This window comes from Echeneis naucrates, chromosome 4, assembly GCF_900963305.1.
Source record: "Echeneis naucrates chromosome 4, fEcheNa1.1, whole genome shotgun sequence".
Classification (NCBI taxonomy): Eukaryota; Metazoa; Chordata; class Actinopteri; order Carangiformes; family Echeneidae; genus Echeneis; species Echeneis naucrates.
In genome coordinates this window covers 20,670,443-20,693,444 of record NC_042514.1, presented here as the reverse complement: position 1 = coordinate 20,693,444, position 23,002 = coordinate 20,670,443, and the positions used below count along the sequence as shown (strand labels likewise).

The 23,002-nt window shown below is 42.9% G+C and overlaps 3 protein-coding genes across 3 annotated transcripts; 2 read left to right on the top strand and 1 right to left on the bottom strand.

Moving 5' to 3' along the window:
- The first annotated feature begins 523 nt into the window (after window positions 1-523).
- slc1a8a (solute carrier family 1 member 8a) lies at window positions 524-11,182 on the top strand. The gene is made up of 11 exons (XM_029500226.1): window positions 524-775; window positions 3,939-4,018; window positions 4,497-4,712; window positions 6,543-6,585; window positions 6,661-6,868; window positions 7,585-7,684; window positions 8,390-8,623; window positions 8,720-8,914; window positions 9,301-9,435; window positions 9,597-9,699; window positions 10,395-11,182. Exons 1-11 carry the CDS (start codon window positions 524-526, stop codon window positions 10,563-10,565), a joined length of 1,737 nt encoding a protein of 578 aa, XP_029356086.1. The 3' UTR covers window positions 10,566-11,182.
- Window positions 11,183-13,008: 1,826 nt separating this feature from the next.
- On the bottom strand, window positions 13,009-16,748 carry LOC115042091 (tetraspanin-33). Its single transcript, XM_029500121.1, has 8 exons — window positions 16,621-16,748; window positions 16,278-16,335; window positions 14,764-14,888; window positions 14,532-14,606; window positions 14,342-14,437; window positions 14,133-14,261; window positions 13,684-13,845; window positions 13,009-13,501 (listed from the first exon to the last, which is right to left on the bottom strand). The coding sequence occupies exons 1-8, from the start codon at window positions 16,675-16,677 to the stop codon at window positions 13,358-13,360; spliced, it is 846 nt and encodes a 281-aa protein (XP_029355981.1). The 5' UTR covers window positions 16,678-16,748; the 3' UTR covers window positions 13,009-13,357.
- An 883-nt stretch (window positions 16,749-17,631) lies between these two features.
- Window positions 17,632-20,643, top strand: reep6 (receptor accessory protein 6). Its single transcript, XM_029499712.1, has 5 exons — window positions 17,632-17,764; window positions 19,444-19,537; window positions 19,635-19,773; window positions 19,904-20,072; window positions 20,148-20,643. Exons 1-5 carry the CDS (start codon window positions 17,632-17,634, stop codon window positions 20,318-20,320), a joined length of 708 nt encoding a protein of 235 aa, XP_029355572.1. The 3' UTR covers window positions 20,321-20,643.
- The last annotated feature ends 2,359 nt before the right edge of the window (window positions 20,644-23,002 follow it).

The following is a 23,002-nucleotide window of genomic DNA, read 5'->3' as shown; positions in this document are numbered from 1 at the left end:
TTTCCCCATAGACTTCAATACAAGGGAGAAACAAGCTGTTATATAATGTCAGTAAATTGATTAACTTTGTCTCTAATCCCAAACCTTCTCTTCTCTGTCTTGTGACTGTGAGTGCCTGTCAAGGTCTGAACCTGCTGACTCTTTGACTGAGTCAAAACCTTTTTGACCATAATTTGATCTCGTCTGAATGGAAAACCATTAGAAACTGTAACCTCGCTGACAGGGACAGCGTGAAATCGTGAAGAATGAATGCTTGACCCCCTCGGCTACGCTATAAGGAGCCAAACTAGCTGGCAACAGATCCAGGACCAGGTCCAGCTATGACCAGATGCAACAACAAAGACGTGTGAGGTTTTATTTCGCCTCTTTAAGCCTCTTAGTTCTTGTAAGTCTGCCTGCCGGCCTACAGCCTCCGTTGGCTCGGATCGGCTCCTGGTAATTTAATCCTCGGTGGAACAGTCTTGTCTTCAGCCCATCCAGGTCTGTCATCCTGCCAGCCGCGAACAACCAGCCGGTTGGAGGCATGGAGGAGCTTCTGCTACCGAGCGGCGAGGAGGAGGCGCGCTCCGACCAGAGCTCCTATGGCCCGGGGAACGCCGGGAGGACGATGGGGGACCGGATGAAAACTTTCCTCCTGGTGACGGTGAAGGAGGACCTGAGGAGGAGCGTGAGGGATTTCTGTAAGAGGAACGGGCTGCTGACGCTGTCAGTCATCGCCGTGCTGACCGGCTGTACACTGGGCTTCATGCTGAGAGGAACCCAGCTTTCCACACAGGTAGGCTGTCCGCCGGGGCAGGACATGCAGCTCCATGCTCCGCTTTAAGCCTCACAGCATGGTGTATTTTCTGTATTTTTATTTACAGTTACGTTTCCCACCAGGAACCATGTCAGCCCCCATCCTGAAAATTCCTGTTTTTCCTGTTTACCCTTTCTTTTTCAAAATGTTTATTTCCTTAAATATCCTGTTCTTTTTATCTTATTAGTTTTTTTCTTCCTGATTCAACCATCCCATTGATTATGGTTTCTGATATATATATATATATATACACACATATATATATATGTGTGTGTGTGTGTGTGCTTGCTTTACTGTGAAGCTGTTTACTTTCTTTTAACAATGGTTCAAATTTCCTGTTTCCTTTGTAACAAAGTATTAGCAAATTCTGGATGCTAACTAACGTTAACTAACGTAACGTAACTAACGTCAGCTTTTTGTCAGCAAAACTTTTTTTTTTTTTTGTTAAATGTTAAATATTTAAAAATGTGTCATATTGAAATAGAACAACTGTTTGGACACTTCTGTCAAATCGTCGTTGATCTGTTAGCTTAGCCTCAAGGCAAGGCAAGTTTATTTGCATTAGCACATTTAATATAAGGACAATTCAGACAGAAAAGTGCTTCACATTAAATATAAAAAGTGCATTAAAAGTGAGAGTTTGAAAGCAAAATCAATTAAAGACAGACGGAAACAAGTTAAGATATCAAAAATTCATTTGCTTTGCAGATGATCGATGAAATGCATCAGTAAAGTAAAATGTTTTTAATCTTGATTTGAAGCAGTCCGGCGCTTCAGCAGCTCAGATGCATTCTGGGAGTTTATTTCACAGGTGAGGAGCATAAAAGATGAGCGCTGCCTCACCATGTTTGTCTCTAACTCTGGGCACAGACAGTAGTCCTGACCTGAGGGTTCATAATGGACCAGGAGATCAGAGATGTATTTTGGCCCTAGACCATTCAGAGCTTTATAAACCAACAGCCAACAACCAACATCTGTTCTTTAGCAGACAGGAACCCAGTGTAAAGCTCTAAGAACAGGAGTTATATGGTCTGCTCTCTTGGTCTTAGTGAGGACATGTGCTGCAGTGTTCAAAATCAGAAATTGTTTTATTGCCAGGTACAGTATGTATAAACAAACTTGACTGTTGTTTCAAACTTGGACAAGGGAAAGGCAGAAATAGAAGATAAAAATAAATCAGCATTACAGCATTCTAGTCTACTGAAGATCAAAGCATGGGCAAATTTTTCTAAATCCTGCTGAGACATCAGTCCTTTAATCCTTGATATGTTCCTTAGGTGGTGATAGGCTGATTTCACTACAGTCTTAATATGACTGTTGAAATTCAGGTCTGAGTCCAGAACCACACCCAGGTTTCTGGCTTGGCTGGTGCGCTTTATCATCATTCCTCGAAGCTGGATGCTGACTTTCAATCTTTCTTCTTTGGCTCCGAACACTATTATTTCAGTTTTGTCTTCATTGAACTGAAGAAAATTCTGGCACATCTACTCTTTAATTTGATCAATATCTGGATTTGAGTATAGACTCCTGGTGAGATGGTTATATAGATTTGTGTTTCATCTGCGAAATTATGATATCAAATTTAGTTGTTAATCATAATCATTGTTTTTGTTCTCTCAGATTTGTAGTTACATAAAGATGCAAAATAGTCTTTGTCTTTTAGATAGGACTCAAACCATTTAAGTGCTGTGCCAGAGGGTCCCACCCAGGTTTTCAGTATGTAAGCAAATTAGCTGTTGTTGCCTTCAAATCTAATTAGTTTAAGTTTATTGTTTTAAAACAGTTTTTCAAACAGTGTTTTCATGGAGCTCAAATTAGCTAATGTTATCTGGCTAATAGTTAGCCACCTCAGTGAAATAGAGGTTGTTTGGCTGCGGAGCATTTTTTTTCTTCCTGTTATTTGTTGGATCTATCGCCATTTAATGAGTGAATTACTTCAGTAGGGGGCTCACTATGACATCAAGATGATTGGACGAAGTTCCGATCATGCCACAGCACACAAGCAAAGACATGAATCTATTGGACATTGTTGGACAGTGTCATATTGGGACAGTGAGGACAATTTGTCCATCCATTCACTTCCTCGACTGAATTCAATGATTCAACAGGAAATGATGAGATGCTAAGTTTGAGTGTTTTAGGGAACTTCAGTATTTTCTCTCTGTGATTCAACTGATGATCAACAAGGGGAGGAAATTAATGGACAGGAAACAGCTGAGGAGCTAATTGAATGATGCTAACAATCGATTCATTAACTAGTTAGTAAGTATTAACTTTACCGGCTTAAAGGCTCAAGAGTTTCTCGAAAATGTTTGAGAAATTTGCCTCTTTTAATCGCCATTTGAACAAAGGCCAAAAAAAGCCAAATGAACACATATACAGAATATTAAAGAAAATAATAATCTTAGAAAACTGATCAAGAAAATAATGAGAACATTAATCAAAAAAGTTAAATTTTTTTAAAATAATAAATTGTTTATGAGCATAATGAGGGAACATTTGAACTGATCTTATCAAATGTTCAATTTCAACATATTTCTTTGTTTTCTAAGTGAAGAAGTGACTAAATGATAAATCAATTAATGGAGAAACTCAAAGATTAACCAATAACAAAAAGTATTTGAGTTAACAAAACAAAACAATTAGCTGCAACTCTGAAAGGAAATTAGATACATTTGTTGCTGCATCTTCAGTTTGGTGAAGATTATATTCATCTTCTTCAGTTTCATTCACACCAAGCCATTTTAAAGACTTTTAGTTAAAAATAGTTCAGTTTGTCAGGGAACTGTGATTCCAGGAACAACTGATCTGTCAATTCAACAGCAGCCGAATTTAAACAGGACAGAGGAGGACTCAGGACCGGATCTGGGTCAGGATCAGACTTGGACTGTGTTGCAGACTGAAGGATCTAAAAGGTGTTGGAAGTCTTTGCAGAATCATTTGAAGCCCTTTGAATCGGAGGCTCAGAGCTCACCTGTTGATTATCCAGTTTGTTTTTTGTTAGTTTTTTTCTTTGCTGAAGATTTTTAGGTTTGAAGGAGAATTTAATGTTGTAAAGGAGTCAAACGTGAGGTGTATCCAGCTGGACAGAAAAAATGTCTTCACGTTGCCTCAAAGTCAGATGCCTTCTCTTCTCTTATAGGCCAAGATCTACTTCTCTTTTCCTGGAGAGCTGCTGATGAGGATGTTGAAGATGCTTATTCTTCCTCTTATCACATCCAGGTGGGTGACCATCTGTGGAGCGGGCCTCCACTGCCTCACCACAGTGTCCTGATTTCACCAAACATCTGTACCTGATCCGTTGTCATAGGAGAAAATATACCAATAATGGATCAACACAACTTTTGTTGAAAATGACACAACCTTAAATCAACACATAAAGAAGAGGACAGACTGAACATGGGTCCTTTAGGGTCTCTGCAGGTCCCTGGGGAGCCCCAGGTCTGGGAGAGAACTTGACTTTGATTTGATGAGTTTTAAAATTTTACCACAACAGTAGATCTGAACGAATATGAAATACCATTGTTATTATTATTACTATTGATGACTAAGATTCAGGCTTCTTATGCCCTCAGTGGTTAGTTTATTAGGAACATTCTGCATATGTTTACCAGTGTGATCATTTCGTTTCAGTTTGTGTTGCTGTTGAGCTGAACTGTGTCAGTGGGTGTTTCTATTAATTTGTCCTCCCCCCCCCCAGTTTGATGTCGGGGCTGTCCTCCATGGAGTCGAAGGCTTGTTGCCGGATGGGCGTGCTCACTGTGACATACTACCTCTGGACCACCTTCATCGCCGTGGTGGTCGGCATTTTGCTTGTCATCATCATCAAACCTGGCGTGGGGACAGAGATGGAGAGCAACCGGCTTGGTGGGGGGCCCGTCATGACCTCTGCTGATGCCCTGCTCGACCTCATCAGGTGAGACAGGTCAAAGGTCAGCTGGAGTGGAGAGGGATGACCTGGTCTGACCTGGTTTCTGGTCTCTGGGCTGTCTCAGGTTCAGAGTTTGGCCCTGTAGAAGGACTGAGACTGGGGCTAAACCAGGACCAAAGAGCAATAGATGTCTGGACCAGAGACGGGACCAGGATGTGGATCTTAGCTGGATCTTGGTTTAGTTTTCCTCAAGATTGTGTAGGATCTGGACCAGAGACTCAAGTTGGAGTTGGGCTTTAGTGAACCTCTGTGAATCCATATTAAAACAAAACTTGTGTTATGACCTTTGACCTCTGTCAGGCAATGAACTGGTCTCAGTGCTGGTCCCAACACTTAATTTTCCTTCAGTGGCTCGAACCCTGGCGGGGAAATAATGCCACAGCCCAACACTGCTTCACCTTTGCACCCAGGTGGGAGCAGTTGAGACCCAGTTCTGGGGGTTGGTCCTAAGTAGTGGATTCTGTGAACCAGAACAGCGTCGGGGTTGAACGTGAGCCGTGTTGGTGAGAGTTTCACTCACTTTGTGGCAGGAAGTGATTAAGCTCCCCCTCCTTTAAACTGGGCTTTGTTTTGGAGCAGTTTCAAGAATCTGGTTTTCCAACTGCTAGGGGCCTGGATGGGACCTGTGGCTGGGTGTCAGACCTGAAAACCAGTGGACCTCTAGCTGATGATGTCTCAGGATGATCTGGAAGACTTGACGTGACACATTTACAAGATGGAATCGCTAGTAGTTGTTTGTGGTATCCTAAAGACACGATGTTGAAGTTTGAGTGACTGAGCTGAGATCAACAAATCTCAGAAAACAAACGGATGCTCACAAATCCAATTAGAGGTGGAGCTGATCGGTGTATTTTTGGTAATCTGGGATGAGTGACAGATTAACTGAGTCAGCAGCCACAGGATGTGATGATCTCTGCTGCTGCACGTGGAGACCATGATCGTCTGAAAACCACGCCCACAACCAAAGGTGCACACGAACACATAAAAAGCATCATCACCTTTCTGACCCATTGCTAAAGGTCAGCTGATCGGGACTGTTACCCTGCTCTGTGTTTACCATCCTACTGTCCAGGGTCTCATCTGCCACCTCTCCAAAATAAAAGTCTGCAGGAACCTGAAGCCCGTTAGACCAGAAGCTGGTCCAGACTGTCGCTTCTCAGAGTGTTTTACTGACAGGGGAGGAAGGGGTCCACTGAGAAATCGGACTGTATCAAAGTCTATGGGAAAACATCCCTCCTTCTCCCTAGATGTATTATCTTTGTAAATGTTTTCCTTTGTTAATGTAAATTTTTTAAATGATGGTCCCATCAGGGGCAGAACGGCGGGATAGTGTTTAGCACTGTTGCCCCACAGTAAAAATGTTGCAGGTTCTGTTCCCAGTCTGGGGCCTTTTTGTGCAGAGTTTGCATGTTCTCATGCCTGTATGGGTTTCCTCCCACCGTCCAGAGACATCATGTTAGGGTTAACTGGTGACTCTAAATTGTCCATATGTCTGAGTGTGAGTGTGAATGGTTGTTGGTCTCTGTCTGTCTCTGTGTGTTGACCCTATGATGAACTCCTGGGTGGCCCCACCGAGCTGGGATTGGCTCCAGCACCTCCCGCGAACCGGAAACAGATAAACAGTAGAAGAAGAATGAATGAATGGTCCTATCAATGAATTGGGAAGGGGGGTTATTAGGCTATATACCTGTTAACAATCACATTTTAAACATGTTATATTTCAGACATGATAGATTTTATTGATTAGCTGACCATGTGTTTGGATTTTGTTGTTTTCTTCTGTGTATAAAACTCTGGATATTTTTCCCTCCACAGGAACATGGTTCCCTCTAATCTGATCGAGGCCACATTCCAACAGGTGAGTGAACAGATGAGACTCTCAGACCAGCCTCTGTGTCCTTTTGTCTTCTGATCTGTCCCACTGTGTCTTCAGTACAAAACAGACCTGATTCCCATCCTCAAAGTCCCGACCAGAACCATCCAGCCCAACTTTGTCTATGTTGTCCCCGACGAGAACGACCCCAAGGGTCGGACAGTGTACCTGGAGCTGACTCCACCCCCAGAGGTCCTGTACAAGACGAGTCCAGGCAGCAGCCAACAAATGAATGTCCTTGGCATCGTCATCTTCTCTGCAACTATGGGTCAGTTTGATGTTCCTAATATGAGCAGACAAAACAAAACCGTCCTTCATCCTGCTACAGAGCATTGTTCCATCATGACGTCACATCACGTATTTCTCTAACCAACAATAGTCAAACCAGAATCACAGGACACTAATGACAAAATGGACCCCTGACAGCCCCTGAAGGGTTCTGAGGGGCCCTCAAGGACCCTGATTGTCCTTGATGGTCTCTAATGACCCCTCACATTAATATCACCTAACAGGTGAGTCACTGAGCAGCATCGTTTAGCCTCACAAACAAAAGTCAAATGGCGTTTTTAATCAGGACAAATCACAGAAGAAGAAGAGTCGGTTTGTAGTATGAATATAATATTGATTCTCATAGTAAGTATAATATAAGTAAACTATCGTATCCATATAAGGAGTGAGCTGCTGCTTGTGGTGTGTGGTTTGTTCCTCCCCAGGATGGATTTCCATCATCTCTTCCGTCACACTGCATCATTACATCAATTCACCTTGTACAATGCCAACCAATCAACTAATAGCATTAAGATGGAGGGGGGGCAATGAGAACATAGAGGTTGCCTGTCCCCCCTCTAGCTCCACTCACAGTACTGACATTAGATCATCGCATCTGGTCTAAATGGACAGGAAGTGGCTTTCTGACTGAATTTTGAACCCTTAGGGGTGTGTCCTTAGGCGTGGTCAGGCTGAATCTGAGCTATATCACTGCAGGTCTGTTGCTGGGCAGGATGGGAGAGCGAGGAGCGCCGCTGGTCAACGTCTGTCAGTGCATCAATGAGTGTGTAATGAAGATCATCAATGCCGCTGTTTGGTGAGCCATTTCCTGTTTTAAGACCAGTCGATAAAACACTGAGGAAACATGGATCATTCACCCATCATCCATCTAATTAATCAGCCATCCATCAGAGTCATTCACAGAAAAACAGCCAGAGAGAGAAACAGAATCTGGTGCAATTTGAGTCTCTGATAGTTGGAGTGGATCGTGTCATGTGCTGGTGATGACATCACCACATCCTCCCACTGCTAGGCTCTGTGTTTGATTTAATTTGAGTCAATACAACAGATGTATACAACTTTTGTGTTTTTGTTAATGTTGTGTTTATGTCTTGTTCTGTTTTGCACCTCTGGGCCCCTGTAGTATCTTTCAAGGTGAAAAATGTTGACAAAAGTCATTAATTTTAAATATCATCACTGAAATCTGGTCCTGGATTATCAGAAGAAAAACAAAAAATTTTGTGCTTTATGAAAACTTTTTTCATATTTAGGAAAATATTTGATGTTCCGGTCCATGCTTTTAGAAAGTCAGGCCCAAATTTACACTTTTAAGTGTGACAGACATGGTCTCATTTGACCTCTCGTGACCTTTAGTTTAATCTGTGTTGGATATTGGTCTTCAGAGGATCTTCAGAGGATGATGACTTGGTGGCTCCCTGACGCCACCATTAGAATCAGTTTCCTGCTCTCCAGATGATTATCTCCGTAGATTCTAATGATTCCATGTCCTCTGTCCTTTCAGGTACTTCCCCTTTGGGATCATCTTCCTGGTGGCAGGAAAGATCCTGGACATGCAGGATCCAAGCACTCTAGGAAAGAAGCTGGGCTGGTACGGCATCACTGTCCTCGCTGGTCTTTTCGTCCACGGACTCGTCCTCCTTCCTCTGTTCTACTTCCTCCTGACCAGGAAAAACCCCTTTGCTTATATCCGGGGGCTGCTGCAAGCCATGGTGATTGCCCTGGCCACCTCATCCAGGTCAGATTCCAGGATAGAGTCCAGGACAGTCCTGCTCTGACCTGCCACTTGCCACGTGTGTTCATTTCTTTACTGTTGTTTGTCTTCCATCCTCAGCTCTGCCACGCTGCCCATCACCATGAAGTGTTTGTTGGAGAACTGCCACGTCGACCGACAGATCGCTCGCTTCGTCCTTCCCGTGGGAGCCACCATTAATATGGATGGCACTGCGCTGTACGAGGCTGTGGCGGCCATCTTTATCGCTCAGGTTAACGACTACGAGCTTGACTTTGGTCAGCTGGTCACCATCAGGTAAAGCAATGTCAGGATTGTACAGAGTGTAAGATCAGAGGCAGGTTTCACAATGGTAATGTCATCGTTTGCATTTCAGAATGATGCTATGGGATGGGCAGAAACTTTGTCACTCAGTTTATGCTCTTCGCAGATGTGTTTTTTTATAATTTGTAGACAGACTGTTAGACGTTAATGTGACAGCAACATCTCCATTAAAAAATTTTGTAACTTTTACGTAAATGTTTGTTTGGTGAGATTGGCTCCTCCCTAATCAGTTTGTGTCATCTGGCCACATTTGGAGTCACAGCTTTAGTCCTCAATCTGTATCTGGGTCAGGAGCCTGACCTTCATTATGGGCCAGGGTAAAAGGTCACAAATCTCACGCTCTCTTTGTGTAACTCCAGCATCACGGCTACAGCCGCCAGCATCGGTGCAGCAGGAATTCCTCAGGCAGGCTTGGTTACCATGGTGATTGTCCTGACCTCAGTGGGGCTACCGCCAGATGACATCACACTCATTGTGGCCATTGATTGGATCCTGTGAGTAACAGCAGTCACTATGATTAAAGAACCCACCTCACATTTTGGCATGATATCATCAGAATGAGTCAGAACCAGGAACTATTCTTGTAGAAAAGCCAAGAGACGGCCTCCAGAGTCAATGTGGTCTCAGTGTCTCCTGGTCATTTCTGTCCCTGTAGAGACAGATTTCGCACCATGATAAACGTCCTCGGTGACGCCTTGGCTGCTGGAATCATCGCTCACCTCTGTCGGAAAGATTTCCCTCTCAGTGAATCTGGAAAGGTAAAAAGTTCTGGAAACACACTTTGATTGACTGGATCCTCTGGCACAGCAGGTCAGAGACCACAGAGACCTGTAGATGTCAAAGGTCAGAGATGACAGCGAAGAATGACAAACTCAAGATTTTTATAGAAAGGGTCAAATTTGAAATTAGTTAAAACCAGATATTTTACTCAAAAAGTGGTCTTATTGACACGATTATGATGATGATTATCATTAAAGTATTATTGTTGTCATCTAATTCATTGGATTTCAGATAGTTTCGCACAGATGAAACTTCAGCTACAGTCAGTGATCTCATATTACAGAGTTTGGCCAACAGATTACATTCAATCTCATTGACCCCTGTGATGTCACCTTTCCCAGCAGAACTCCATTAGTAACCAATAGGAATACTTACAGGATGCTGTAGGAACAACCACTGTGTCTGTGAATAAAGAAGGGGACCATGACTGAGACATTAAACCTCACGCACATTTTATGAATCTCATGGTGAAGCTAAAAGGGAAGCCAGTTCATCATCTGATGAAGCTGATATACTTTAGTCTGGATGGATGGACGTCGTCCTCTGAACCAGATAGCACCGATAGGATAATTTTTTTTCTTTCCCCTTTTCTGTATGAGTGACAAAAAACTACAGCATCAGGAAGACATGCCATCTAACCCGTGCCATGTGCTTCCTTTCTTTTCCTCTCCAGCCAGTTCCTTCCTATGGGACTCAAATGCCTCACGCTCACAACTCCTCCCACAGCGTCGACGTGCCGATGATGGAGATGCACTCTCACAAAGACGCCATGTTCGAGTCCACGGGCGACTCGGCGGGTGAGCGACATGCACACACCGTCTACTACAACATCTGTCAGGTCTGACGGGGACGGCTTGCCAAGCATGGGTTCTGGTCCGACCTCATGGCATCACCTGGTCAGCTGCGCTGGAGAAGAGGCAGAGTGTTGTGTGCTGGAATCTTTGTGACATGGCTGGATTTGCTGTTTCTCCAACAGCATCTGTGGTCTGCTTGGCCAAAGAGGATCGGGCTTTCACATTGAGCTTCATGCTCCTCATGAGGGTCTGAGTGGTCAAAGAGCACTGTGGCTGTGACATCACCATCAGAGGTGACTCTCGAGAGCTTTTGCTTGTTCGAACAGGATTAAAAAAAAAAGCCCAGGATTATGGGTGTGCAAACTCCAGAGAGCATCTCCAGGTTCATCTCCAGTTCACTCCAGATTCAGATGTCTGAAATCCCCACATCACCAGAGACTCAAGGCCAGACATCTGGTGCTGGTCCTTTAAGGACCTGAGGACCTGCTGTTTCCCTGTCAAAGCGCAGGCCGCTATGGAGGGTCATCAGACCTGGACTGCTGGACCACCCATCCCCTGAATGGTGGTTGTGAGAGGTCAGACAGGATCAGGGACAGTAGACTGGTACCTGTACATGCAGCTAATAGTCCCAGGGACCTGAACCATGCACCAGGACCAGATCCTCATAGACCAGCAGACCTAGATCTGATCCACGACTTTACGCTAAATCACAGTGGATCCCAAAAAGATGCTCCTCTGCTCCTGTAGACCAGCAGACCACGATCTGATTCTCTGATCCTGGAACTTTTGACTGGGATTGCATTTCTCAGCTGTTACTGTGGCATTACACCTTTTAATGAACCGGAGGTCTGATTGGCTGCTGCTTCAGACCAACCAATGAGACGGCTGAATGAATTAAGTGCTCTTCATCTCACTCACTTTTTTCTCCTCTTCCTCCTCTGGCAGCATGCTGGCATGCATTTTTTCACTCTGACTTCAGTGAAAGTCGTCGTGCTTTATCATCTTCTTTTGTTTTTTCTTGAATATTGCAAAGTAAAAGTGGTGTAGGAATTCTGGGAAATTTTGGCCGCAGCTAAAACAACATAGATTAATTTGGTTCAGATTTTGTCACAGGATGATTATCAAGCTCATCTTTTTATTTCCACTCCATTGGATGTTTCCATCAGCCCTGGAGCCACTGAAGTCACAAAAAACAGCAAAAAGCACAAATATCAAATATGAACTAAACACAGAAATGATGAGTTCATCACAGTATTGTTTACATTTCAAGAGCCGACATAATTTTTAAACATTAACATGATATTTTCATCTTCACTTTTGGGGATTTACCAGTTTTTTGTTTGTTTGTTTGTTTGTTTGTTTGTTTTTTATAATTATTGATAATAATTATTAATGATGAAGAGCATACGAAGTGACAGGCTCCAGGTCCAGATCCAGAGGAGGAGCCTTGTCTTAGTTTGAGTCCAATGTGTGTTATCTCCAGTTGTTTACATGTTGTTTACTGACGTCACAGTCAAGATAATGGTGTGTTTTTGTTGAAGTGCTCCTTCCTCAGTGTTATTGTAGTTTTGTAGTGAAAATGTAGATCTGCCTTAATATGTTCATCCACAAACCTCAATGTTCGTCTGCCAACACACGTCACAAACTGCAGCATTTACAACCTTCACTGATTTTCACCGAGCAGCATCAAGAAAAATTTTTTATATCAAGTGTTTTTCTGGCATTAAAGTTTGTATCTGAAACAAAACGCTAATATACTTTTCAATACACTGATATGCTATCTTAGTTTGGCACAGAGACTGGAAGCAGGGGAAAGTATCAGTCTTAGTATTAGCAGCTCCATCCAGCAGCTTCAGATCCAGGTCTCACTCAGGTCTGGAGTCCAGAGGTCAAATGTCTCTGAACCCGGGACACTGTATACAGAGTGTCTCAGTTCAGGACACAGGTCCTTGTCCTGGTTCTGATCCTGAACGGGAAGGAGAAAGTCCAGGGGGGCCTGTTTTTGATTTCCAGAAGGACTTTGTTGTTGTGGGTCTGCACTGCTGCTAATTTTACGTGTTCCCTGGGCTGCACTCATTAATCCAATAAAGTGAGTACGAGGCTGCACGAGACCGGATCTCTACAACAACACGACAGGGTTAATCTCACCCTCAGATTAAAGTCAGTGATTTACTGAGGGGGCAACTGGGATTAACCAGTTTCGCTCAGGGGTCTCCTGCTTTGCATGCTGGGAGTTTCTCTGCTCAAAGGCATTAATGGAAAGCTTCAATGTAATTAACATCATATCCTCCAGGGGTCAGCAGCATGGCGGCTGGTTGTGATGTCACAGCCCAGGTGGCAAGAAGAGCCTTCTGAGGGAGGCACTCCCCACCACAAGGTAACATTCAAAAACTGGATCGATGGTCTCTGCCTCTCTGCTTCTAACCAACAGATAAAAGTTGAATTAAGTGCTTTTTTGGGTTGATTCATTGATCAGATCTGGCAGACTTTGAATCTATATGAAACTTTATTCTTGTTAACAATCAAAACAAATCCATGACTGAAACTGGATGAATGCACGTGCACTTGCACTTTCAGGTTCAGGTTATATTTAGTTCCCTTTTCTACAGTAGAAAAATATAAGCTCTCACATGTGGCTCAAGATGAACGAAGATGATTGAGTGACTATGATGAAGATGTGATCTGCATTCAGAATGATTGAAAAGTTTTAAGAGGTAGTTTAGCCAAACTATAAATTCACAGTGTGAACAGAGCGTGCTCTGTTTCTTCCAGCTCTTGTTGTGTGACAGGATGTGTCTTAGACATCTCTGTCCAGGTTTGTTAGATGATAATGATGATGATGTCATTCATCCCCAAAGTCTGCAAAAGCAGGGTACCAGTAACTGTCCTTCCTCTCCAAGTTTCCTTGCGCTGCAATGTCTCTCTTCTGTTGCTGGACTTTGTTGATCCTGGAGATCTGAGCCGCTGCCAGACTGATCATACAGACCTGCCGGAGGAAACAGGGTCAGAGGTCAGGGTTCCTGTCCAGACTCAGCTCACCAAACCCAACCCATGGATGAAAGTTGCTTTGCTTGTCTCCAGAACATTTAAATCAACATCAGATATCTCCTGATGTGTTCTGGATGGACCTGGCTATGGCTCAGGAAGTGGACCAGTCCTAAAACTTACCTCAAGCAGCAGCAGGCCACCAGTCAGACTAGCCACCAGCAGCAGGTTATTCTTGGCCCATGACACGATCTTCTCCAGGCAGCCAACGGTGAAGACATCATGAGTGGCTGAATGCTCCTCCAGCTGCTGTATCCCATAACCACACATGGTGTTCAGCACCGTCTGCAGGAGAGCACAGCGCCGGTATGACATCTGAAATGAGCTGCAGGACTGAAGACGCTAACAGAGGCAATGATAGAAAGTCTAGAATCTCAGTTAGAATGATGCTGACAGAGATAACGAAGGTGACTTCCTGACACCAGGAGACTTCAGTCCTGTCGTGGTCTCTTTGAGAACCTCACTGTACACAAACACAATGCCGTTTGTGTATCTTTGCTGCTTTTACACATGTTACCAGCACTTGCTGAGTGAAGTCCCTGGACCTAGACCACTCAGGTTCTGGTTCTGACCTGGTTCTGTAGCTGGATGCAGCAGGAGAAGGGAACTCCGCAGGACTCCAGACTGGGGTTGACATCTGAACACTCAAAGTAAACGTTACGGGACCAGTCTTTGTAGCTCTGGACTCCGCAACACTGAAACTGGAAACACAACAGACCTCAGCACAACAACAAACCGGACTGTAACAGGCCCGATGCCCTCGGTCGCTCTTCTTCCCCACCTTTTTCTGGACAAAGTCTATGGCGTTCTCCAGGTCCTGGTCCTCTCGGTATCGAACAATGGCCTTCATCATCAGCTTCTCCGTCCTCTCCATCACCTGAATAACAGCAGGATCAGGTTTGGTCTTAGGGCTGCAGGATGCACACTGTTTCCTGTGTACTTCCTGTCCCTTCAGGACAGAGTGAGGTTACCATGTCAGTGAAGAGATATCCTACAACCCCTGCAGAGATCTGCAGCAGCAGGACGACCACCAGGATCCCCAGAAACTGTCAGCATAGACAGACGAGGTTAATTCTCTGAATGGGACCACCTTCATACATCAGCTCCATCATTACAACATGAATAAATTTGACGTGATATCTATCTGTCTATCTCTAAATAAAGGATTAATGATAAAGTGACGCTTTGAATGTCACGTTGTACCATCTTCAGCAGGCAGGTGGTGTTACGCAGAGCACCAAAACACCCCAAGAACGACACGAGGAACATGACCGAACCAACAACGATCAACAGCAAAGCCGGATCCACGGTCAGAGTGTCGACCACATCTACACACAGACAAAAACACACAGCCAACCAGACAGTTCATATCCGACATTATTGTGTAAGAGCTGGTAAAAGTTGCAGCATGTCTGATTAAGTTCTTGTGGTTCAGCCTCAGGAATGTCGTCGTTTGATGGAACCCCATTAAAAACGCTGCTTTGTTGGTGTTGGTGTTTGTTGGCATCTCATGTTCAATGAGATGCGTGCGAGAAGGAGACACATGCATTAATTTGGGCGCTGCAGCATTTTAATGTCTACTTGGGATCTGGTCTAACCCCGCTGGTTGTTTACACCCACCGACTTTCCTGCCATCCCTTCAAAATCCAAATCAGAGGCTGATGCATTGTTTTTACAGCCATACCATTTGATTAATCGTCATATCAAGGGGTCGAAAAATGTAAAAGAGGTTGTCCTAGATGTATTTTTGTTCTCACCGATTGTCATTTCTGCTGTTTTTACAGTTCTGCCTTCTGACTACTCTCCTCCTCTCAGGTTGCTGAGAGTGGTGGAAGGAGTGACTTCCCTGGGTGGAGGTTGGGGGAGCAGGGGATTTAAGAGCTGTCTAACCATGGTTTCAGGTGTCCACCTGCCATGTGAAACTAAGAATAATTTCCTCCTGCGTTCAACACTTCACTCCCCGACACACTGCATACATGAGTGGCCCTCGACATTACGTTCAGTTATTTTGATCTAAGTTTACCTTAAATTATTAATTGTTTTAACTTTCAATTTTAAAATGATTTACTAATAATTTTGATTCGTTATTTCGTGTGTGGACTCCCTTTTTTTCAACCAACTGGCCCGGTTTGTGACAGTTTGTATAATGAAACACAAATATTTTATTGAATATTTTTTTCACACACTGCTCTAATGCATCTGTTGGACATTGAACTATTTTAATTCATCATTTGTCCTGTCCTGAATGTGTGACATGCTGCCTGATCAACTTCATTAATGTTAATATTTTGTTCATACTATTTCATCACTCTTTTACTTTAAAGATACAGGAAGTCCAGATATGAAGCTGAAGTCATTTAAGTGTTTTCCTGAAGGAAGAGGCTCTATGTGAACCATAAATATTTAATGAAGCCAACTTACAGCATGATGGTTCAAATGCCACTGACAGTTTTGTAAAGATCCATATTTTATTTTAAAAACCTGTGTGATTATTTTGGTGCATATTTTAAACTTTTTTTTTTTTTTTTGGAAGGATTGGTCAATCAATCAAAGATCTATTTGTTGCTCTAAGAACTGAAAACCAACTCAGTGCGGTTTCACATCTTTTCTTTATACTCTCGCATTATTAAGGCAGCATTTACGTGACATCTACCGTTAGACTGTATGGACCTACAGGCAGATTAGTCCTGTAAGAGGTGTAACATCTGCTGACTAACCTTTCTCCTTGGCGATCTTGGCATAGACCCCCACCGCTATGAGCATAGCGCTCACAACCTGCAGAGTGACACAGGAAACATTTGAACATTAACCTAAAAGCTTTGTTTGAAGCAACTCAGTTTGGTTGCTTTGGGGTGGATCCTTTCCTGTCATGAAGGAGCTGAGGGATCAGTCTGAAACCTGGCTTTGTCCTGGACACAGCGCATACTGATCCAGAACTCTACCGTCTTAACAAATGAAACCTTGTCCCACTAAACACACCACTATTTCTTTGCAATGTCCTGTTCCCATGAAACGTGCTGAATGTGACCTTTGACCCTCAGCATGTGTGGAGAGACTCACCCAGAAGGCATAGCAGCAGAAGAATAAAGTGTATTTGATGGCTCTGTATCCGCTCATGTCCCCTCAGCTCCCTGAGCTCAAGACTGAAGTGAAAGTCTTGTTATCTGACATGATAGCATTGAGACATGTGTTGGCCTGTAGGACACATTCCTCCAGACAAACTCACCTTCCTCCTCGCCCACGTCACTCTACTTTTTGCCTGTCATTTCAGGAGGGAGGAGTTAAGGAGGATGTTTGGGCCTGTCGCTGTCAAAACACATCAAATGGCTCAACAGGATAGCTGCTCTTTTTACAGGGAAAGTTTCTCCTGCTGGTAAAACTGTAAAATCATTTCAATAATAACTGCATCAGAATAGTCATGTCCCAGCAAACTTACCAGTTCCTCGGTCCATGCCAGGTCCATATACAGCAGGACCAGAGCAACTGTCAAACCGATGTCAGACTGATGTCCACCATCAGTCTGAGCAGCTGGTTTGTCACCCTTTTTTTTTAGTAGAACCCATATTGGAAGGAGAAGGTAGATCTGATGTCTCTTTTGATTGGATGGTACAGTCTGTCAATCACACAGTAATCCCCCTCTAATCCACCCCCTGCTCTCTGGTCTATTTTTGTCTAAATGAGGCTGTCATTTAAAGACTATCATGTTGTATTGAAGACTTGAAACTAGAGACTGAGACCAGAAATTCGTTAGGAAAACATTTACTGAGCTAATAAATCACTGGACGAAAAGGGACGTTTTCCCATAGACTTCAAAGCAATCTGACTTCTTTTTAAAGCCTGTGGAGTCATTGATGATGTGATGATGATGGTCAGGCTGACAGTGCTGTCAGACCACAAAACACACCCCATTTCTGTCTCTCATAGTGGACGACATGTTGGTCCATCTCTATTTCCTGTCCCTGTTCCTCCTCCTCCTCCTCCTCCTCTTTATTCACGCAGATCCTGGTTGAAGGGGATTACACTCCGCTGTGTTTCCCTTCCACACCAGCTCTGCTCTGCTGAATGAGGACCATGGGCCTGCTGGACGTCTTGTCCTCCATCAGGGAGCGAGCAGAGAAGTTTCTGAACGAGAAGAACGTGGTGACAGATTTTCTGGGGAAGGTAGAGGAGAAGACGGGGATAAAGAAGAAGATCATTGCAGCAGGTATGTGAAGTTTGTTCTCTGTGGTTCTTCAGCAGCTGTTGGCGGAAGATGTAGACCATCACGGTTCTGTTGTGGTTCTGTGCTCAGGGCTTTCAGACCTTCAGTACCTGCTGCATGTGAATGGGGATTCAGTTAATCCTCCTTTGAACGGCAGCTACAGAAATGTTCTGGCTCAGAGTTCTGTGTCATAGCAGCTTTAATCGACATTTAAATAATCAACTATCAACTGGCTGAAGGTGACTTGGAGGGAGTTCATTTTAATCATGGACTCTCTCCATTTCCTTCTGGCCATTGTCTGTCTGTATCCGTCTCCCTGTGCTCAACTGTGGCTTCCCGGTGGGTCTATGTAACCAAAATAGGTGTCTGTTTCCTTTAACTTTGAATAAAGTTAGCAATTTGAACAAGCATGCTAGCTGTCTATTTCATCGAATGACAGTCAAACTTTATCATCAGTATTTACAGCCTGTGTGTGCTTCTGTTTATTCCTGCTGCTAGCTAAACTATCTTGTAGAATACATGAGCTATAGCCCTGAACTTTTCATGTTGGAACAACCTAATCTTGTTCAGCTAACGATCCACAGCAGATACTAAGACACTCTGAGTAGTTAGTAATTATCCCTGTTGCTCACACAGCATAGTGAGTCTGTATTTTTAGATTCACTCTCCCTAAATGTCTTTTGACATTACATCGGTTCCATTTGAGATACTCCATTATTATTATTATTATTTTATTTTTATTTTTTTTTAAAAAAGCTTCCGCTTCACAGGATCACTGAGATCCTTAAATTCACAGAATCATCTACAAATTACGAAAGCCTTCAAACTCTCATCACTAATTTATAAACAAGGTAGTTTTATCTCATTTATAAACAAGATAGTTTTATCTTGTTTATAAATGAGTGATGAGAGTTTGAACAACCAAACTTGGTGGTTGTAAAACTGAGCTGTCCCATGTGGCCCTGATGGAGGACGTCTCTTAAGCGGAGGAATTTGGATGACAGAAACGGGATCAAACTTTGATTTGTGATAAATAAAAATGTACCTAAATCCTGAGTTCAGCCTTGAGCTTCAGCCAAGCCGGGAACAGCAGTCTATTCATACACGCTGATGCTCATGCAGTGAATCAGGAACACACACACATTTGGAGGCAGGACATGATGTCAGTGTAGTGCCTGGTGCACAGTGTCCCAGTATCTGTGCAGTTAAAGCAGATTATCCTCAGAGCGACAGCAGACCAGAGACTCCATGACTGAACAGCAACATAAGCTGATCAGAGGTAGGACACTTTTTACACGACTTCCTGTCGGTGTGTGTTTGTCTGACATTTTTGGAGTGTTCTGTTTCTCTTTTCCCAACTCTGTTCAGGTCCTGATTATCTTCTCTTAAAGTCTCAGGTCTGAAAGGACAAAAATAAACAATAAGAAGAAGAAGAAGCTTCATTATTTCATCCATAACTGACATCTGACTCTCAAGGACCGCAGCATTGGAGAACATTTTTATAACAGACAAGAGACAATCACCTTTTAACATCAGTGTTCAGTTTAACTATTTGTGATCCTAAAACAGGATCAGGAAAACAAAAACAACACAAACACATATCCTGAGTCCTCCTTTCATACAAAAGTGCCCTGTGTCCTGACAGCTGTCTTTCAACATGTCATATTGAACATGTCCTCCAGGTGCTGTCTCCTTGACCGGACTCTACCTGGTGTATGGATATGGTGCTTCCCTCCTCTGCAACCTGATTGGCTTTGTCTATCCAGCTTATTACTCGTAGGTTTTTCTTCTTGAAATCTACTTGCTGAAAGTTGATATCAAATTTGCTGTAAAACTGCTACTCAATTCAGGTTGTTTCCACATGAATCTGCAGAATCAAAGCCATTGAAAGTCCGTGCAAAGAGGATGACACAAAATGGCTGACATACTGGGTGGTGTATGGTGTCTTCAGTTTGGGCGAGTTCTTCTCTGACATCTTCCTTTACTGGTTTCCTTTTTACTACGCTTTTAAGGTAAGAGGACTCATCACAGGCCTAGGGAACAGAAACACAAACCAACAGATTATTTTCATTGAGAAAGGTTTGAGGTTAGAATGGACCCCAGAAATCCAGTAATCCTCGTCTGTCCATCCTCTGGTCCCAGTGTCTCTTCCTGTTGTGGTGCATGGCGCCAATGTCATGGAATGGCTCCCAGCTCATCTACAACAAAGTGGTTCGCCCCGTGTTCCTCCGCCATGAGGCTACAGTGGACAACATGGTGAGCGACCTCAGTGGGAAGGCCATGAGCGCTGCTGAGAACCTAACCAGAGAAGGTAATGTCATGACCTGTGGTAACTCAGTGTGACGTTTCATTGAGCATTAAATGTTCTTTCTCTTTTCTCCCTCAGTCCTGTCCACGCTGGTTAAGAATAAAGCTCTGGTGATTCCAGTGCAGACAGTTACTCAGTCTGAAGCTAAAAGTTTACCGGGCACATCAGCACAAACATCAACAACTAAAAGCACATCATCACAACCGTGCGAAGAGCGGCCGGTATGTGTTCATCCTCCTTTCTGTTTATGAAACTGTGACATGAATTGCTGTTGTTAAATTTCTGAGCTTTGAGCCTCGAGCTAGTGATTTACCCCAGTGTCCAGTTTACAAACCCTAACCCAGCTCGGGTAATTCCCCTCTGACTCCATCACAGGTTTTGAGCCTGTTCTGAGCTCTGGACCAGGATTGGTTTAAAAGACAAAGACAGTCTTTCTGTTTCTTCTGGGCTTGATCTTGTATTGGTTCAACATTTTAAAAATGCCACACCCAGTGACACTGTTTACATTTACATATGTCTCAGTTTTCTCAGCAACATTAGAGCCAACCACAACAACAATTGCAATGTCTTTTTAAGAGCGCTTTGCCTTGATAGACCTGATGTCAGCCAACGGTTTGTCAGCTGCTGGTCTTAAACCTACGTTTGTCATTTGTCTATCAGCCATCTTGTTTTTTTTTTTTAAACCTGAAGAAAACAATATTTGTCCAAGCTCTAAAAAAGTAAGACAGCCAAGAGACAAAATACAAACTGGAGGCATTTAAACAGCAGCTCACAAACCATAAATTCTTGCAGCCTGTTTGGCTTCTTTGTGCTGTCTGGGTTCTCTGCGAAATCCAGATTTTTCCTGATGAGTCAAAGTTGTGTTCATGATGATATAAATAGGAATTGCTGACTTAGCTGTCCTGTCACCTGTTCCAGCCGTTCCTGGGTTAACCTTTGTGGTAAGTCCAGTGTGTTGGTGTTGTGTTGTTGTGTATTTTACAGTCTGTTAATGTGCTATGAAGAGAATTAGCCATAGTTGTTTAAAAGTAAAGCAGCTTTCTTCTTTGGCGATACTGGACTGCAGATTTGGCAGCAGAGCAGATGGAGCTGACAGGATCCACCATCCTCTATGAAGATCTGAACAGATCTGACCTGCCCCCTCCATCCTTACCTGCTACTCTTTATAGCATCAGTGCTCCCTGAGGGAGAATATCAATTTGACCTGATGCGAACTGTGAAGAAATAGGAGCTAAATGTTAGATGTTGTAGAAACTGAGTCCATCTCTAATTTAACATCTTATTCTCATCTCTGCTCGTGTGTGCTATATGTCTGTTCATCAGGAGGAAGTCAGTGTAGACTGATGGTAAGTCACATACCCAGGGTCAGTTTTTCCAAAAACCAACCAATACACTATATTGGTTGGTTATTGGATCTTATCATCAATACAGGAAACGAAACAGGTCACATGATTAATCTGAAAATTAAAAGATTACTGTCATGAATCTTGAATGATGTTAAAGGTTACAGGTTAATATATGAACCATAAAAAGAATGTGTTTGTTGATGATTTATTTTATAAATCCATCGTTGTTTTTGACTTCAGTCCTTCAGGTAACAGCAGAGGAAGAGGAAGACCGTGAAGAATCTTCATCCAGCCCAGCAGGACAACTCAAACACACTGATTCCCTTTTATATCAGATATATTTATTCACCATCTGTAACAGGACTTGATGTAAAAGATGCACAAACGCTTTCTTATTGTTGTCTTCAGCTTATTTTTATTTATTTATTTGTATTTATGGGTGTTTTTGTTTGTTTGTTTGTTTGTTTTTTAGAACCTGGAACTAGACAAGAGCCTCCACTATGGGGAGATGTCGAATTGTGTGTGTGTGTGTGTGTCTGTGTGTATGTGCAGGGGGCGTGCGTGCAGGCTGACCAGTGGTTCCAGGTGCTTTGAATTTATTTCTGTTATTTGTACAATTTATTTCTAATTTATTTTTAGTACAGAAAAGAAAATATATTAGAACATTATATAAGAAATTAAATCTGAATAAAACCAAATGTTTGATTGTACTAACAAGTAATAAATTAGGAGGCTTCAGGAAGAAATGAGAAATTATTTATTTGCAATCATTTGTTGCATATGTTTGCTCTTTGTTGTTTTTAGTTTAGTTGTTTTTCAGATAATTGCAGAAACCACAATTTTTACATGAAAGAAGAAATTGTTTAAAGTAAAAAAGTGTTGTATCGCATAAAAAGATGAGACAGTTAAAGTAGCTGGAAACCATCAGTTCAACTGAAGGACTAAAGCAAACATTCATGCTGGAGTCAGTCCCAGCTCACATTGAGTGAGGACGGTGTCACCCTGGACAGGTCACCAGTCCATCACAGGGCCAACACACAGAGACAGACAGAGACCAACAACCACTCACACTCAGACCTACAGACAATTTAGAATCGCCAGTTAACCCAAACATGATGTCTTTGGATGGAGGGAGGAAACCCACACAGGGCGGGAACCGAACCCTTCTTGTTGAGCGATAACAGCCCTAACCGCTGTACTTCCCAAATCAAACATTTTTGCTCTTTTATTACAGATCAGTTTTTAACTTACAGAATTGAGGCTGTGGAAATACATGTAAAAAATGTACAATTCGAAGATGTACTAAAACAAACCACAGAGTCAATCAATTGAAGTGTGTGAGTGTGTGTGTCTACACTGATTTAGTCCATAAATCAAAGATCTGATGAGTCAAAGTCTGTTTGAAATGACCTTTTCTTTGTTTTCCACTTTTATATGAAACAAACTTATAGGTCGAAATAAAACAGTATAAATTGAAGTGTGTGTTTTATGGACTCGTGTCTTTTCTTCATTTTTCATGTTTATTATTTTCTGGTCTATTCCTGTCACACCAAATTTCATTTAAAATTGGAATTGAGTTTCCTGGGG

Excerpts from the sequence above, each read along its gene's own strand:
- slc1a8a (XM_029500226.1), top strand. The coding sequence starts at position 524 with ATGGAGGAGCTTCTGCTACCGAGCGGCGAGGAGGAGGCGCGCTCCGAC. Across the intron at positions 6,586-6,660 it reads TCGAGGCCACATTCCAACAG|TACAAAACAGACCTGATTCC; the intron begins GTGAGTGAACAG and ends CTGTGTCTTCAG. Across the intron at positions 8,915-9,300 it reads GGTCAGCTGGTCACCATCAG|CATCACGGCTACAGCCGCCA; the intron begins GTAAAGCAATGT and ends GTGTAACTCCAG.
- LOC115042091 (XM_029500121.1), bottom strand. The coding sequence starts at position 16,677 with ATGAGCGGATACAGAGCCATCAAATACACTTTATTCTTCTGCTGCTAT. Across the intron at positions 14,607-14,763 it reads CCACCTGCCTGCTGAAGATG|TTTCTGGGGATCCTGGTGGT; the intron begins GTACAACGTGAC and ends CTATGCTGACAG. Across the intron at positions 14,262-14,341 it reads TAGACTTTGTCCAGAAAAAG|TTTCAGTGTTGCGGAGTCCA; the intron begins GTGGGGAAGAAG and ends TTGTGTTTCCAG.
- reep6 (XM_029499712.1), top strand. The coding sequence starts at position 17,632 with ATGGGCCTGCTGGACGTCTTGTCCTCCATCAGGGAGCGAGCAGAGAAG. Across the intron at positions 19,538-19,634 it reads GTCTATCCAGCTTATTACTC|AATCAAAGCCATTGAAAGTC; the intron begins GTAGGTTTTTCT and ends ATGAATCTGCAG. Across the intron at positions 20,073-20,147 it reads TGAGAACCTAACCAGAGAAG|TCCTGTCCACGCTGGTTAAG; the intron begins GTAATGTCATGA and ends TTTCTCCCTCAG.